At 42.4% G+C, this 17,358-nt stretch overlaps 1 protein-coding gene across 3 annotated transcripts in view; it reads right to left on the bottom strand.

Moving 5' to 3' along the window:
* The window catches only part of ntsr1 (neurotensin receptor 1 (high affinity)), a 31,188-nt gene extending 14,352 nt beyond the window's left edge, over window positions 1-16,836 (bottom strand). For all 3 annotated transcript variants that reach the window (XM_089006651.1, XM_089006567.1, XM_089006486.1), the window contains exon 1: window positions 16,099-16,836. In XM_089006651.1, the coding sequence (XP_088862777.1) occupies window positions 16,099-16,743 (645 nt within the window). In that variant the 5' untranslated portion in view covers window positions 16,744-16,836. The remainder of the gene's footprint in view (window positions 1-16,098) is intronic.
* Between the last annotated feature and the right edge of the window lie 522 nt (window positions 16,837-17,358).

Below are 17,358 nucleotides of genomic sequence, written 5' to 3' on the forward strand. Positions count from 1 at the left end.
GAAGTTGAACATGTTTGATTTGCTTTCACGGGCCATATAGAATGACGTGGTGGACCAGATCTGGCCCCCAAGCCTTGAATTTGATATCCATGTTCTAGAGAAAGTGTGACAAACTCATTTTTTCGCCGCGGGCCACATTGTCGTAACGGTTTCCTCTCGGTGGCTGTTATGAATTTGGAGAAGCCATTTGTGTCCGGTTAAAACTTCGTTTGTCTTTCCTGGTTCGCGCATTGTCTGGAGTTCACTTGATAAAAATATCAGCAAGTACAATAGATGGTGGACAAACATCTACTTTATTCTAATGAGGCAGAGAAAGCACTTCTCCTCTCGGTGGGACGAAGACATGAGCACAAGAGCACAAAGAAGCAAAAAGAAGCAAGAGAGCAAAAGAGAACGAGCTCCCGCTCCTACAAGTTTTAAACGTAGAGTGGCGATCTGTTGTCCAATCAGTTGCGAACAAGTCGACCTTTCCCGTCCAATCGGTTACGAGCAACTCAGTGTTGGGCGGGTCTTAGATTGAAGTTGGAGCCGCTGCTTTTTTCCTCCAACGGCTATTGAACTAATAAGGCTGATAGTTTTATTTAACTAAATTAGACTGAAATTAAACGTGCACAATTCATAATATATACTAAGCTAAACATGAAAAAACATATGTTTACTTAATATAAACATGAAATAACGTAATATGTTTACTAATGTGCATAAACACTCTATCATTCCCTCCTGTTGTACATTTAAACATCAGTTCATACATTTCCAAAAGATTTCATGCATGCACGTCATACTAATTGCACAGGGAACCATTCTAATCTCATCTATCCAACGTCTAATATTATTTAACTTACCATGGAGAAGGCGAAAAACCTCTATCACAATTTTGCTGCTGTGATATATAACCTCTCCATTTTTTGGGGGTTTTTAATGAGGAAAACTCCTTCTCGGCTCTCCGTTTTCTTTTTTTGCTTTTGTTCTTTGGAGCAACCACTCTCTGGCCATGGTGTACTATCCCTAGCTACAACACTGGGTCCCCTTCACGCATTTGTTGATACAAAACCTTTGCGTAATTCACCTGGGAATTAGTTATCATATTCATTAGCATTGTTCTTAAGCATGGAATAATACAACCAATGACTAAGAAAATAAGTACAATCACAATTGCGAATGGGATAAACAGTCTGAGCAAAGTCTTATACCAAGAGCCCCCAAAGAGCCCGTCAAAGATCCACGGTTGATCAGGCCGGTGATCTTTGGCCATGGCATCCCTGAGATCCCTGACAACAGACAGAGCATCAGTCATGTTTATGGAATTCGCTTCTTCGGGTATGTACGTACAACAAGTATCACCCACCATAGCACAGACGCCCCCTTGTGGCGCGGTCAAAAGGTCCAAAACCATTCTATTTTGCAGCACCATTTGTCTAATTGCTGCAATTTCAGTGTTTTGCATTTCATCTACTTCCAAACTGGCGTTTACAAACACTTGAAACCTGTAGTCAATTGTTTCAATTCGTAGCATGTTTTTAGCTACTCCAATTTGTGGAAAAAGAGCTAACATTACCTTACTTCCCGTGCTATGGTGTTTGAATTGTTCTGGAACATCAGTTCCCCAGATCGAATCGTGGGGCTTAAACGACACTCTTCTTTTCACATGATGGTGTGCTGGACGACTGGTAATGATGAAAGTATTGTCAGTCACAGTAACAGGTGCGCACATACCGTAGGCTTTCGGAGGAATAAAAGAATATACTTTCCAACCACATAACCACCAAAGATGTGAAGATACAGGTAAAATGGTGACATTGGTGTTTAACGGTAGCACGTATAAACATCTATTCTCATCTATAAAACCTAGATTTTGACCTGTACCGTACATTGCAACGCATACTGGTAATCGCAATCCGCTCTCGGTCATAACCTGATTTTCAGTTTCCAAAATGGTATCCAAACTTGGAACAATCTCTCCTCTCGAAGCATTGCGAAGAACTGGAAAATGTTGATCAGGTTTATGCGAAGATATTAACATATACGCAGCTCGAGCCATTTTATCTCCAAATACCTTTGAATGCACTCTTTGTTGCGTTACAGAATGTGGCATAAAAGAACAAACAAAGCAATTACTTTTCCTATTTTGTTTAGCAATTAATGTAGCATAACGATACCACGTGTTTGATAACAACGGATTCCAGTCATGTTTTTCTCCTGCAAATGGTTGATATAATGCGTCCATGACATCTGAATTTTGGGCTTTTTTGTCAGGTGTTTCCATCCAGGCTGTCGGTTTGATGTGTGGTTTGCGCTGGAAAGGCGATGTCACGACTGGTGTTGTCAAAGATGACAACATGCATATAGTTACAGGAAAACCAGTGTGATGTTCACGAAAATCAGGACAGAGTCTCAAGTCCATGCATCCCGCAACCTTGTGGGTTACGATAACGAGTTGGATATCTGTCATTGTGCCAGTTCCAGTTCCTAACCAGTTCCCTTGAGTTATCTTTCTGACAATTCGTTTTGCTTCTTGGGCACAGCTATTTTGAACCCATTTTGTTTTGGGCTCAGAATGGACCACAACTGAGTCCCAACCAGTGGTCCAAGTCTTCCCTGACTTGATACGAGCGTACCAAGAACCATGAGGGTAATCACTTCCCGTTTGTCGTGCTTCGTTCCTGAGGATGTTAAGAGGAAATGAGATGATTCCTGCATCTTGTAGTGGCAAGCAGGCTACAGGATGTGCCATGCTAGGGCACTTTTCTGTCATCGTTGGTTGCAATGGTGGAGTTTGGCAGGCTGATGGAATGGGAGGCTTTACGTGCGTCATCTGGATTGCCTCCACTAATTCATACAGCAAGATGATGTGGACCAAACCCATGGCTATTGAGTGGTTTGGCTCCGTCTCTCTTCCACCTGCTCCGGATCTGGTTGGTGAACGATTTTGCAGTGGCTTTGATGCACCCAGGTGGATCTCTCGGCGATTTTGATGGCAGTTGGCGTGGTTATCAGCACGGTGAATGGCCCCTCCGACTTTGGTGCCGACCTTGATCAGCGCCTTCGGGGAGCCCAGCAGCCTCTCTGTTCCTGCAAAGGGAACACAGGACTGCGGCAGTACACGTGCTGTGGACCTCTTTGTTGTTGTACAACATTTCACACAACCATTTTGCCAACAAAGCGCCTGGATCTGATTCATTCTTTTAGAATAAAATGCAACTGGTTTCAGCTTTTGTCCATGCTTTTGTAACAGGACTGAAGTCATGTATTTGTCTTTGCAGTCAACTGTTTGAACAAAAGGTTTGTCATAGTCAGGTAAAGCTAAAACGCTAGTGTTTGCTATCAAATTTTTTAATTCTGTAAATGCTTTACTGCCCTCTTCGGTCCACTGAATAGAGTCTTTCAGTGCCATTTCGTCTTGGTATATAAGTGTCAATAATGGTTGGGTAACTTGTGCATAATGCGGAATCCAAGTTCTGCAATAATTGCACAGTCCCAAAAACGTCATCATCTGTTTTTTCGTCTTAGGTCGAGGAACCTGCAAAATTGTCTGTTTTCTCTTAGTTGTCAACTCTCTTCCCTTTCTTGACAAAAGATGTCCTAAGAAAACTACTTCTTGTTGACAGAACTGCAATTTATCCAAAGAAGCTTTGTTACCTGTATTCGCTAAATATTGGAACAAAGCTATTGATACAGTCTTGTTCTCGTCTTCAGTCGGTGAAGCAATTAAGATGTCGTCAACATACAAAAGAATCTGAGAAGATTCAGGATGTTTAAAATCAGCAATACACGAAGACATTTCCTGTGAAAAAATTGTAGGACTATCTGTAAACCCTTGTGGTAATCTTGTATATGTATATTTTTTCCCATTAAATGTAAATCCGAACCAATGACGTGAATTTTTGTGTAATGGAATGGAGAAAAAGGCATTGCTCAAATCAATCACTGTAAACCATTTTTTGTCAGGTTTTAAACTGTTCAATAATGTGTGCGGGTCTGGCACACACGGAGCACGTGATTGTATGGATTTATTTACCTGTCGTAAATCATGCACCATTCTCCAAACTCCAGATTCCACTTTTTTAACAGGAAATATCGGTGTATTACATTCACAAGTTGGGTCTTCAATCAAAATACCAGCTTTCACCATATCCCGTATTACAGGGGTGATGCCAATAATAGCGTCCTGTTTTAATGGATATTGTTTAAGTCTTGGTCGATAAGTCGTTTTAGGCAATACTTCAACTGGTTTCGCTGTTTTAAGTAAGCCCACATCAGTTTTTCCCGATGACCAAAGGGTGGCAGGGACGTCTGGAAAGTCCTCCGCCCCTAAAGTGGCCATCAGTCATAATTCTAGTGAATCGACCTTTACTGGGTCCCCCATAGCGTCAACTACGAAGGACTCCAGAAAATTCACTTTTTTGGGTTTATACCCTTCTTCTGTTGGTATTAAAGCTATTTGCAATTTTTGTAACAGGTCTCTCCCCAACAAATTTATAGGATACTCTCCACTCAAGACCATAGTGACCTTGTATGGACTTAGTCCCTCATCTAAAATTTTTATTGGTTTGGAAATCGGTAACAATGTCACTTTCCCATCTGCAGATACCACAGAAATTTGTTGTCGACTCGGAGTGACACCTGGAATGGTGTCTCTTAACACTGATCTGCATGCACCACTATCGCAAAGAAATTTGACATCCTTTTTCCCGATTTTTAGCCAATAATAAGGTTTTTCGTTTTCCGGTAAGGTTAAGGCAAACACATTAGTCAAATCCAAGATTTCAACTGGTTTTATTGATTCCCATTCCTCACTGTTGTGACTGTTGTCATCAGTGTTGAAATGGGGTTCCTCGCGTCAATCTGAATGTTTTGTTTTATGTCCTTCACCATATCGCGTATTATATGGTGGAGGTCTGTAAGATTTCCCATGTTTCCTTTTCGGTATAGGTTTCTTTTTGCAGTGGCGAGCCATATGCCCTACACTGCCACAACTGTAGCATCGATCATTGTGCGGCATCCGTCTCTTCATCCGATCCTGGTATAACACGTTCTCCATTATGTTACCCATGGTAGATGCCATCACATGTTCCATCGGCGAATCTGCACCATTTCCCCACTTTTTTCTCACCACTTCTTGGGCGTGTATTGCCCATTCCATGAGATCAACCAACCTTCCAGTCCGGTGTTGGACATAATGTTTGCGAATGAAATCTCCAATTTCCGGCGTCAAATTCTGCAAAAATGTTTGCTTGAATTGGTTGACATATATAGAATTCTCATCAGCAGATTCAGGAATACAGCAGTGGTTTCGAAAAACATTTTCCAAGCGTCCCCGAAAAATGTTAATATCTTCCCCACGTAACTGTCTACAATTCTGAATTAAGCCAAAGTTTGGTGTTTTCTTCCATAATGTTCGGATGTTTTCACAAACCAATCTTCGTTGGGTTGACGCTTCCTCGTACGTCATATTTGTTCCCATCGATGTTTTCCCAGTGAAGTCACCTTTCACCCGATTCCAATGATGTCCCAAGCATCTCCTGAAAACCTTAAGTGTTTCTTGTCCATTCAACTGATAAGAAGCACATAATTCCTCAAAATTCTCAGTCCAACTTTCTGCATTTTCAACAACATTACCTAGTCCTTTACACGCTTCTGCAACATCACTGTCGCCCCATGGCCGATAAACCAAGATAGTTTGATCATGTATGCTTGAAGAATTAGGATTTGCTACCTGAATGAGTGGCAAAGCGTCACAGTCGCTTCCATTATTCATTTCAATTCCATTCAACTCTTCAAACGGATACAATTGTCCAGAACAATTTGCTTTGCTCCTCGTACGCGAAGAGACACAATCAGCGGCAATCTGATTTGCCATCTCAGGTTGCAATCCTCGTATTCCTCCAGTAGGGGTCATAAGCGCTCCATTCTGCTGGTCTGCCCAACAGACATTTGGAGTCATCACCTGGGGGGCCCACGCAGGGGGGCCCACCCGCCCCACAGGGGTTGAACAAATGGCGTCCTCCCCCTTCTTCAGCTCCGCGGAGGAGGAGGGGGGTCGTGGCGCCTCGACGGGGCAGCCCCCCGCCTCTCCCCCTCGCCTCCCTGGGGATTGAAACAATGGCTGCTCTCCATTTTCCACCAACTTTACATTGGGACGTGCAACAGACGAAGCCACAGTTTCATCGTCAGAGCTCACTTTGGAAGACATTGCAACTATCGCTTTCTCCTCTTTTTTCATCCGTTTGGCTTCCATCTCTCTCTCTCTGATTTTTGCTTGCGCAATCCAAGCTTCGCAGGCAATTATCTCGGCACGTATCTTTCCAAGAGATTTTTTCATCGCGGATGCTTCTTGAAGTTTCAATAGAAACAAAACTTCCTTCAGAGGCTGGAGTTGTAAAGAACCAGAGAACGTACTACAGTCCATCCACTTCTTGCAATAAAGTTCGCTACCAGGGAACTTTTTGGACATAAACTCTACGTCCCTATGAATTGGGGTCTTTTTAGAAAAAATAGCACCCATTTTCACGATTGCAACAACAAATTCCTTCTTCAGCTATCACAAGAAAGGAAGCACACCTCGCGATGTTGATTCAAAACCCAAGAACAAAGGGCGTGATTCGCGCCAGTCCTCAGCCAGGATGCGCGTTCACGCACACACACAAGGAATGCTCTTACGCACACACACACACACACCAACGGCTCAAATGACTTCGCCCCCACCCTTTCTTCTCTCCGAGACAAAGAACTTTCTCTGAGCCACGATGCTAGCATAGACAAACCAAGTTAAAAATGTATTTTTGATCTTATTTCTTTCCTCTCGACTCAGTACAATAGCAGCTGCCCTAAAACACTTCCGCTCTACAGACTAAAAGCGGTCCACCACACAAACTGAATCCCAGCTATCACCACCTTGTGAACAATATTCTTTCGCTGGAAAACTTCCGATTCACATTTCGGCGTGTGGATATTGTGTGCACCTTAATATGCACTCCTCCACCGGCACACGTATTCTCATTTGGCCACCTTGCCTAACGAAAATCGCTTCACACCGGTCCGTACGTGAGTCAAGTGGAAAAGAGACTCTCTGGCCAGGAGGTCTCACAATGCATTCAAACAATGGCTGCTAGCTAGCGCGCTACTTACTTAGTGAACTTTTGAATGCTGCCGTGTAGTCCTTCAGCCAGAACGCGAGGAGCCCAACTGCCACCAGAAAGTTGTGATTCTTTCTGTCTCTCGCGTGGAGGATTTTCCGCGAACAGGCTTTAGTGAAGAACGAAAAAAAAAACTTCGTTTCTTCCGTAGGTCGTCCCAATCAAAGCGCAGATTTGACGCGCATCTCAATGCGGGCCTCCCGTCGAAAAAATCATAAACGGGTCAATCGCCAAGAGCTTCTTTAGCTCCCGTCTCGCTTTGACTGGTCACCCAGGTTGTGGTCCTCGAGCAAAGGCTGGTCGACGTAGCACGGGTTTTTCGGCACCAATTAATGTCCGGTTAAAACTTCGTTTGTCTTTCCTGGTTCGCGCATTGTCTGGAGTTCACTTGATAAAAATATCAGCAAGTACAATAGATGGTGGACAAACATCTACTTTATTCTAATGAGGCAGAGAAAGCACTTCTCCTCTCGGTGGGACGAAGACATGAGCACAAGAGCACAAAGAAGCAAAAAGAAGCAAGAGAGCAAAAGAGAACGAGCTCCCGCTCCTACAAGTTTTAAACGTAGAGTGGCGATCTGTTGTCCAATCAGTTGCGAACAAGTCGACCTTTCCCGTCCAATCGGTTACGAGCAACTCAGTGTTGGGCGGGTCTTAGATTGAAGTTGGAGCCGCTGCTTTTTTCCTCCAACGGCTATTGAACTAATAAGGCTGATAGTTTTATTTAACTAAATTAGACTGAAATTAAACGTGCACAATTCATAATATATACTAAGCTAAACATGAAAAAACATATGTTTACTTAATATAAACATGAAATAACGTAATATGTTTACTAATGTGCATAAACACTCTATCAATTTGAATGTTTAATTCCCTCCACATATTACATATAGAGCACACAACAAATTAATTAAGAACTAGTTTTCAAATTTGAAGTCAAAAATAGTGATTGATATTGTGGTTTCCATGGGACAATTTGAAATTTCGGTTCGAACTTCAGCAAGCATCATGGAATTTCACAAGTTTGCTTTGCTTTCGCGGGCCGAATGAAATAACGTGGTGGGCCAGATTTGGCCCCCGGGCCTTAAGTTTGACACCATGATCTAGAGTGTTCTATTAACCTGCCACGCTTGTTTTTGAAATACGGGAGGGAACCAGGCATGCACAAAAAGCAAATGCAAACTCCACAATGGATAGCAAGAGCACATTTGCACAGTGAGTCTGACATGCTAACCAGTGGACCGGCCTGCCAAGTTGCAGAAGACTCATTTTTGTTATTGTTCTATAGAACTGTGGTACGGCGTATGTTTTAAAAAGGCTGTTTTCCACCATCATGGGCATGAACCCAGCAAACTTCTTCTCCTGCCAATAAAATGGGCTCCTTTCACTCCCTGCATAAGAAGCGTGCTGCATGAAAAACATACACAAATTATGTGTATAAGGAACTGTAAGCAGGGTCGGGGTTGGGGAGGTCGTAAAATTGATTTGTGCACTTTGGAGGTATATTCCACCTGGATCAGACCAATCCGACCACCACACCTTATATAGCTACAAGTTATAAACAAAGATTGTAATAATAATAATACGAACAATAATGAATTGACTGAAATGATTTCTGCAATGATTCAAAGGATGGATGCTTGCTTTTTTTCATGTTGTCAAGAAATACGCTGACATCCTCAAAGAATCATCAGAATCATCTTTATTGCCAAGTATGTAGAACACACAAGGAATTTGTTTCCGGTAGAACAGGCTGCACTAGTACCGTCGTCAAAAAAACTGCTAAGTGGCACTATACAGCAACTTCTAATTGGTCTGCTTCCTGAGTTAACGTGGCAATGACATTGATATTATACCCCCCATTTGAAACCCGTGTAGCATCCAACGGTTATGAAACGGTTTCTTCTGGTAACGATTAAAATGAAATTGAGGGGGTTCGTTTATTTTGGTCTAGTCGTGTTCCTGTAAAGGTTAACCACACACGAAGCGACCGGATATCATGCAGTCAGGAATGATGTTAACAGCCACATTCTGCACTAGCAACAAAAATGAGCTTGAGTGTTAGCAGAGGCTATTAGTTCAGGTGACTGTGTTGTTTATACACTCAACATACACACACACGTGAAGGCAAGTATCTGTGTTTGTGTTGATAATTTGAAGTCATTTTTAAAAAATTGAAACCTCCGCAGTGTGTTGTGGTAATCAATTCTAAATGTGTGTTATTTTTGAATGCCTTCCTAAATGTGTAGATAGTATGCAGCGGGTGAAAGTACTGATTACTGTATCTCACCCCGCTGTTCCACCTGTGAGCTGGGTCACACATCTGACACATTTGGTAGTGTCACCATATGTCGCCGACGTGTGCTGAGAGCAAACCATCAGTGAATGCAACTTGGCCAATTGGACTGTTGACCTGATTCAGACAGATTGCAACGATGGATTGAGTATCTGAGGAGCTGTCTCGGGTGCAAGAGGTGTAGCGTCGCTTCATGTCAGCGACAGGTCACAAGTCATGCAAACTTTCCAGGAACGTGGGCACACTTGCAAGCAGCAGAATATGATACTAGTAGCAATCAATAGTTTACACCCAATTGCATGTTCCTGATGTTCACGTTGTGTTCCCCTGTCATGTACTGTATTTTCCACAGAAGCATTGCATTCTAAATGAACAGTAGGCCTTGTAATTGGATCCGCTTTATATATTTATGAATCTATATTCTGATTTCTTGGATGTAGTATTTTAAATGTTCTAAAAAGTGCTTTGTTAAAGCTACAGTGGTTGTGAAAGCTCTATATAAAGAAATCTGTATATTATTGCATTCCTCTCAGTGTAGCTCTTTCTAGTGGATGCATAATGCAACCGCGGCAGTGGTTGTGAGAAGTCTGTATAAATAGATCTGTATTGTATTGTATTCCCTTTAGTGTCAGTCCATCCATTGTAGCTTCTATTTTATGTAGCTTATATTGTGGTGCACCATAAATATGAAACCATTTTTAAAATAGACCATTCTTCAAAGGTAGTCCAAAGTGCCTTATAGTGCCTTATAGTGCGGAAAATACGGTAGCTGACAAAAACAAAAGAAAAAGCTTTCAGTTTGATGCCATACAGTTAGTGCAAATTACGATCACATCCAAATTGTCAAATGGATACCTCTGTTGTCAGTCAAAACTGAACTTTTGTGTCTTTTTGAAGACAAAATACTGTATATCCTCTATTAAACATCAATAATATGTGGGTCGAATTCATGTTGTCACCAGTGATTGTGCATGTCAATATAATATTTTACAACTATTCTATGTGGCCTTAAAATAACTACGACGTTAATCATACCTACAATGGCAAAAATAATCCATCCATCCATTTTCCAGACCGCTTAATCCTCATTAGGGTCGTGGGGGGTGCTGGAGCCTGTCCCAGCCGTCTTTGGGCACCGGGCGGGAGACACCGTGAATTGGTTACAAGCCAATCACAGAAATAATACGAATAAATGAGATAATTTCAAGATAGGATGGGTCATTAATAGGATGACATTTCCAAACAGAAACGGATGTTCACATTAACTGCAAAAATCCACAATGGGAATTCTGATAAGGAAGGTCTAGAAAGATAACTGTTTTCAGGATTGTGATGAAACCATCATTGCAAAACATTGTATAACACACAGCACACCTCCAGAAATTAGACAATGAGGACAGAAAGTGCCACAATTTGCAGAGAATAGAGAATTGATGCATGATTCTATATAGTGCAAATTTCCCCATAATATTGTGGTGCTGGCGTTTGTCAACGCTTGACATGTATAACCATGTGTAAAAACAAACCAAGCCAAAAAGCAATATCTAAATGTGTTTTGCAATTGAAATTGAAGTCGAGTGTGGACACAGCAGGAGTCACTCTGTGCAATAACAAGTAACCTGGAGGTGGACGAGCCTTTAAGTGCACACGAAACGCACTGCGTGTTAAATGTAAATATCACCTAACCATTTTCGATAGCGCATATCCTGCTCAGGGCCGCAAAGAGCTACAATTTAGGCCAGACGCCTTCAAGTGAAAGGTGGTCAACCCGCAAGTCTCGTTGCCAGTCGATCACAATTGAGGCACATAAAGTACAATAGAGAAACAGACAGACATCCACCACACACACACACACACACACACACTCACACGCACACATCCTCAATGAGGGGTGAGAAGAGATTAAAATACACTAGCAGTTAAATGACGTAAGCAGACTCATTTATAGCTGGAAGACTCCAGTGACAACACACGCATCTTGATCTGTTGCCTTTGGTTCCTTTTGTCTTGCTGCTGTTAACTCCTTTTTCCATTTGTGTGACAGCTAAACATGTTAAAAAGTGAGTTCTGTGAAGTCTGACCAAAATCTAATTTGCATTCATTAATATTAATCGACCTATGTTTTATTCTTGAGCTTGAATGACAGTCAAGAACCTCCAGTTAAAAGAAAAAAAAAGTTGCCTTTAGGTGATAGTTTGACCTGAACATTAATTCGACATTCTGACTTTTAATTACTGGTAAAACTTAATTAAGCTGTGTCCCAGAAGGGATCGTTTTGAACAACACAATCAAGGCTTAAACTAATTTCTTTTTAATTTATTGCGCTTGCTCAATAACATCACACTGTAAAGCTATTTTTCGTCTAAGCCGCAGCTCGGTTAGTCCTTCTCCTTCCTGTTTCATTTTCAAGTGATCAAGTGCTATGGACAAAGATCATTAAAAACATATCGTAGTTCATACTTTTACATCCGACTGTGTCTGCTTCATGAGATAGACCGATGTAGAAGCTAGCTACGAGTTTGCTAGCTAGCAATAATCAATTAATTTTTAATTAATAAAGCAATTAAAAAAGAGGTTTTTCCATTTTTTTATGTTGCCTGCTGCCTTCGAACCTGCCAATAGTTGAATTTTCCCACACACAAAGCTTCTCTGAGCCCAGTGTCGATCGATGGTTGAAGAATCATGCTTGGGGTGTATTGGGATCTTACAGCGGCTTATGCAGCATCCAGTCTTACTCATTTATAAAATGTTATTGCAGCGATATGATCGCTTCCTGCGTGCTACCACGGTCCAATAGCCGAATGTCCTCCGCCAGGAATGAAGCCCAAGAGATTTTATCTGGAGTTGTATACGTAACATCAATGTTCATTTCCATTGCATGAAACAGTCTTGCGTGGTCAGAAATGACTCCCGACGGATAATGGCTATTTTCTGAACCCAGTGGCCATTGGGAAAAAAAGCATCAGAGGATAAAAAATGCCACTGTATTAGGTCAGTGGAGTGATGAGCCATAGCAAGTTCACATTGAGGTTGTGTGTGTGTGTGTGTGTGGGGGGGGTGCTTTTCCGAGTGTTTGATGTTTTGGTGAAATTATGTACGTCACAAAAAGCGTCAGCATAATTTGTGTGTGTTCTTTGTAATAACACGCTAAGTAGAGCTGTGCGATAATTCAACATCAATATGTATTACGATCGACAGGTGATCAATATCAATAGTAAATAGCTGTGAGGACATTTTTAATACCAGAAAATCACAATGTGAAAAAATGTCCAGTTGGCCCACGAGGAGGTTCTCTATGGCAAATTCAAAATTAATCTCTTAGTTCTTAGTAGGTTCCTACGGCCGTTTGGAAACTTTCGGTTGTTCATCGTCCCCAAAACATAGTGCCGGTACGTGCACTAGGTGTGCCCAGTGGATCTTAGTTTGACTGTTTTGTGCTTTCTATTGTCGTGTTAATGTATGGTTTTATTGTTGTATATACGATACATTTGCCTTCCCGATTAATTTGTCGCAACTCTCCATGTACAGCACTTTGTATAGCGCAATGGTTGTATTAAAGGACAACCGACGCCTCCGGACAAGTTGTGTCCATCATTTGTCAAATGGCTTCAAATGACTTCTACTGAACGTATTTTACAAAGATTCCCCCGCATATTAAAGCTAGATTTTACCTTTTAAGACTTGCGCTGAATATTCCGGAAGTCTTGTTTTTGAGTTGGTGACGAGTCCTGACGTCATGTCACGTTTGGAACGCCGCTGTCCGTGAAAGTGACACACAATGCATTTTGCGGTACTTTGGTCTGAAAACTTCGTGTTGATGGCGAAATTAGAAGGAAAAAACATAAACAACGCGATGGTGAATCGTTGTGTCTTGCATCAAGACAACTATTTGATATTGGCTGACACAAATTCCCAGCAGACAAATCAGACCATTTCCTACGGAGCTTGGGCGCCATCTTGTGCATCTTCTGGGTTCTACATTGCTGTCATTGACGGCTCAAATTGAGATGGGAGGACTCCTTTAATCGATTGCAAACATGTATGCTTTCCTCTTCAGAACTATTTGAATCATATTCATAACTGGAATAGTAACAAGAAAGCATCTTTTCCGAATCTGAAGCCATTGTTTTGATTCTCGAGCAAGGCAAGACGTCTTGGCGTGACGTCACGGACAAGGGGGCGGGACCTAATGAAACTGGCCATTTCCGGTTTCATTTCGAAGTAGTTTTTGGACACGTTAAGCCATTTTTGTTGGTGTTTTGCATTTGATGCATGTTGTTTTGCATGTTTATCATCCTGCCTGTTTTGGGTATTTTAGATGCTATAAAACGTTTTTCTGATGTCAGTTAGGAAAGAAAAAAGTGGTGTCAGTTGTCCTTTAAAGTGCTCTACAAAGACAGTTGAGTTGAGTGGGAGATCGGTGAAACCTATACCTCTCCGAACACACTCGCTTTTAGACTCGTGCAAGAGTGTCACAGTCCAACAAGTAAAATATGGATGGAATATAGCAATAATGATCCCATAAAAAATAGGAATATTAAACAGTAAATAAAGTAGTCTTAAGGTAATGGGTACATAGTAATTTAATGCATACACTGCAAGAGTAGTAGTTCACATCACTTCGAGTGTATGAATGAAAGTTTATATACAGTAACTCAGTGGTAATATAATAGCTTTGGGGTACTCCAACAAATAAGATTTTTTGGGTGCTCTAAAGGAGGAGAAACCTTGCACATTCACTAAATTCCAATTTATACAAAAACAGGTTTGTTTGTTGTGGTTTTTTTGTATTTTTTTTTGGAAGAGAATCAGAATCATCTTTATTGGCCAAGTGTGTAGAACATAAACTGTGTAGAGAGTTAATAGATAGAGGGAAGAAGCTGTTGAAATGTCTGATGGATTCGGCGCGTATCGATCAGTAGCGCCTGCCTCAGGGGAGTAGCTGGAAAAAGTGGTGGGCAGGGTGTGGAGGGTCCAGTAGGAGTTTCCGTGTCTTGACTTGGTTTTGGTTGTAAAAGTCAATAATTGTAAATATTAGGTTGGATGAAATACTTTGAGCATATTATGATACATTTTCAGCTCTATTGCCTACCATTTTGTGGGACAAGGAATAACTGTTTGTTGATTTTTTTGTAATCTTATTTAGGAATAGCTATTCACCTTTTCCGTAAATGCGCTCATTTTCCTGCCTTCCAGTTGTACGAGAGGAACACAGCAATCGCAGATAAAAATGACACTTGAAGAATAAAAAAAGAAAACCCACTGGGGTTGCAAACCCGAAACAGACAAGAGTGATGAAATGCCCCCTCGACGAAGCATTTGGCAGCGATCCTGCAAGTTAATGTCCCATCTCTTGCCCTTTCGCCTCCAGCTGTGTGACAAAGCCCCCGCAGAACAAGTCACCTCATCGTTACTTCCTCATTTATCACAAATTTAGTTGGGCTCCTGAGTCAATGTCAAGGGTGTGCACTGGAAAACAATATCAGGGAAATTGGAGCAATCATTTCGAGGGCACACAATAAATAGCCTTGAGAAGGTCCGACCGAGTTTTGTTTTGTTTTGCTCGAATGATTGCAGGGTGCGATATGAGCCCGAGGGTGGCGTCTGTTGTAAATAAAATGCGTTTACACAGCAGATATAAATATGCCGCATGTTATTGCATGTAAGCCTCTATTTAATTCCCGGAATCCCTCCTTTATGTTATCGAATAAAGGATGAAGCGTAATGTAGGCTGACATGAGCTGATGTCCATTGCGGTGCATTTTTTATTGAGGTCCTTTAATTCGTGTCTCAATGATTTATTCAAGAATCTTGCTGGACAAATTGTAGCGTAGCTACAATATGACGATCATTGATGATCCGAATGACATCTTGGCAGGGGTCTGTGCTCCACTGGCAGTTACTTTTGTTCGCCACTGATTTCCCTCATATGTTCAGCTAAGTGAGAACTTGAAAGGAAGGAGACCAGCGAGAAATGGGGCTGCTCCACAGTGATTGTTGACACCTGAATTCAAATTAAGAATGTTGACTTGCACGATGCTTAACTCATTCACTGCCATTCCAGAATTTATTTGGGAATTGAGAAGCATGACTTGCAGTATCATTCCCGAATTTGTTGGGATAAAGCGCTGGTCAGACCTCTGGGAATTTTCCCCTCCCACGAGGGTGCAGCATTTGCCTTTTGTACAGTTGCCCCAATTTCAAGCGCAGATAACTCCAGACCCATACAACTTAGGAATTAACTCCTTTTTTTCCGATGAAAGAAGAGAGTCTAAGGTTTCTAACGCCGGATTGAATGTTTATGTAGTCCTAAAACTCGATACTCTGTGGGTCCTGCAATTTGAGTGAAAATGACAAAAACCCTGGCACTGGAGTTGTTGAGTGTACGTGTGTAAATGTGTGTGTGTGTGTGAGGCAAAGACGTGATTGGTGTAATTTCACTGATTGATGTCACCTGCGAAACGAGCTAATCGTGTGATAATCAACAATCATGTGTGAGCAAATGAAAATCTTGTCATTGCCTCTTCCTCCTCCTCCTCCTCCTGCTGCTCCTTGAGCGGTTAAAGAACGAAATAAGCAACACGAAAAAAACTCGCGTCAAGTGAATCCATCCATAAGGACAAGAAAGCACGCGTCGCCGCTTCATGAAAAGGCGCGACCCACCTGGAGCACCGTCTTCATGGTGACGGGGGCCACGGTGGTGGTGCAGATGTGCTCGCCCTGGCGCGTCTCCTGGCCCATCGTGAAAAGCATCGGCGTGGCCAGCGCGAAGGAGGCGAGCCACATGCCGCTGATCAGCTTCTTGGTGCGGCTACGCGACATGATGCTCTTGGCTTTGAACGGGTGGCAGATGGCCATGTAGCGCTCCGCGCTCAGCGAGGCGATGTTGAAGGCTGTGGCGTACGAGCAGCCGTCGCGCAGGTAGTAGTAGCCGCGGCACACCGCGTCCCCGAACACCCACGGGTGGTGGAACCAGATGAAGTTATACAGCTCGATGGGCATGGAGAGCACGAGGATGAGCAGGTCGGACACGGCCAGGCTGGCCAGGTGGTAGTGGACGGTGCTCTGCAAGTTCTGCAGACTCTTTTTGCTCAGGAGGGTGTACAACGTGATGGAGTTGCCCAACGAGCCCACGGCCAACAGAAGCAAGTAGATGATGGTCACGATCACTTTGGAATAAACGTCCGTGTTAACTTCCAAGTCCTCCCTGTCCTCCGGGTCGGGATCGGCGGTGCTATTGTACAAGAAAGAATGATTCCAGAAAAAGATCTGCGCCGGAGCTCCGCGGTGCGTGAAGTTGAAATCCATGTCTCGGCTTTTTTTTTGCGCATGCAAAAATCTTCAAATGAGTTTGTTCTTGAAACTAGGCGATAACTGAGAAGATTCGACACGCATAGAAGAAGACGCGGTCCGGTGTGGGGAGGACAGAATTGAAGCTGCGTTTATATTTTGCACCCAGGAGGCGTGCACCATGCAATTGGGCGCCGCTGCCATGACGCAAAGGTGGAGCCTGATTTTTCGCACTTCTTTCCCCATTCAGTACAAATTTCATTCACACTGCAAAATTAATAATAATCACCGAAAATATGTTGTTTGTCATGCCCCGCCCTCAATGTAAACGACACACCGTGTCTTCTTTAAAATTTATAGAATTATGAACGGCCTACAGCATTGGTGTCAAAGTCAAGGCCCAGGGGCCAAATCTGGTCCGCCACATCATTTTATTCGGCCCGCAAAAGCAAATCCAAGATGTGAAATTCCATGATGCTTGCTAACGTCCGAACCAAAATGCTAAATTGTCTCATGTAACCCACAATAACAGTCATTATTTTTTACTTCAAATTTGAAAACTAGTTATTCATTCATTTGTTGTGCGCTTTAGATGTAATACAGTATGTGCCAGGAATTAAACACTTTAATGGC

The sequence above is a fragment of the Hippocampus bargibanti genome, linkage group LG01, assembly GCF_051943395.1.
Source record: "Hippocampus bargibanti isolate YZ-2025 linkage group LG01, ASM5194339v1, whole genome shotgun sequence".
NCBI lineage: Eukaryota > Metazoa > Chordata > Actinopteri > Syngnathiformes > Syngnathidae > Hippocampus > Hippocampus bargibanti.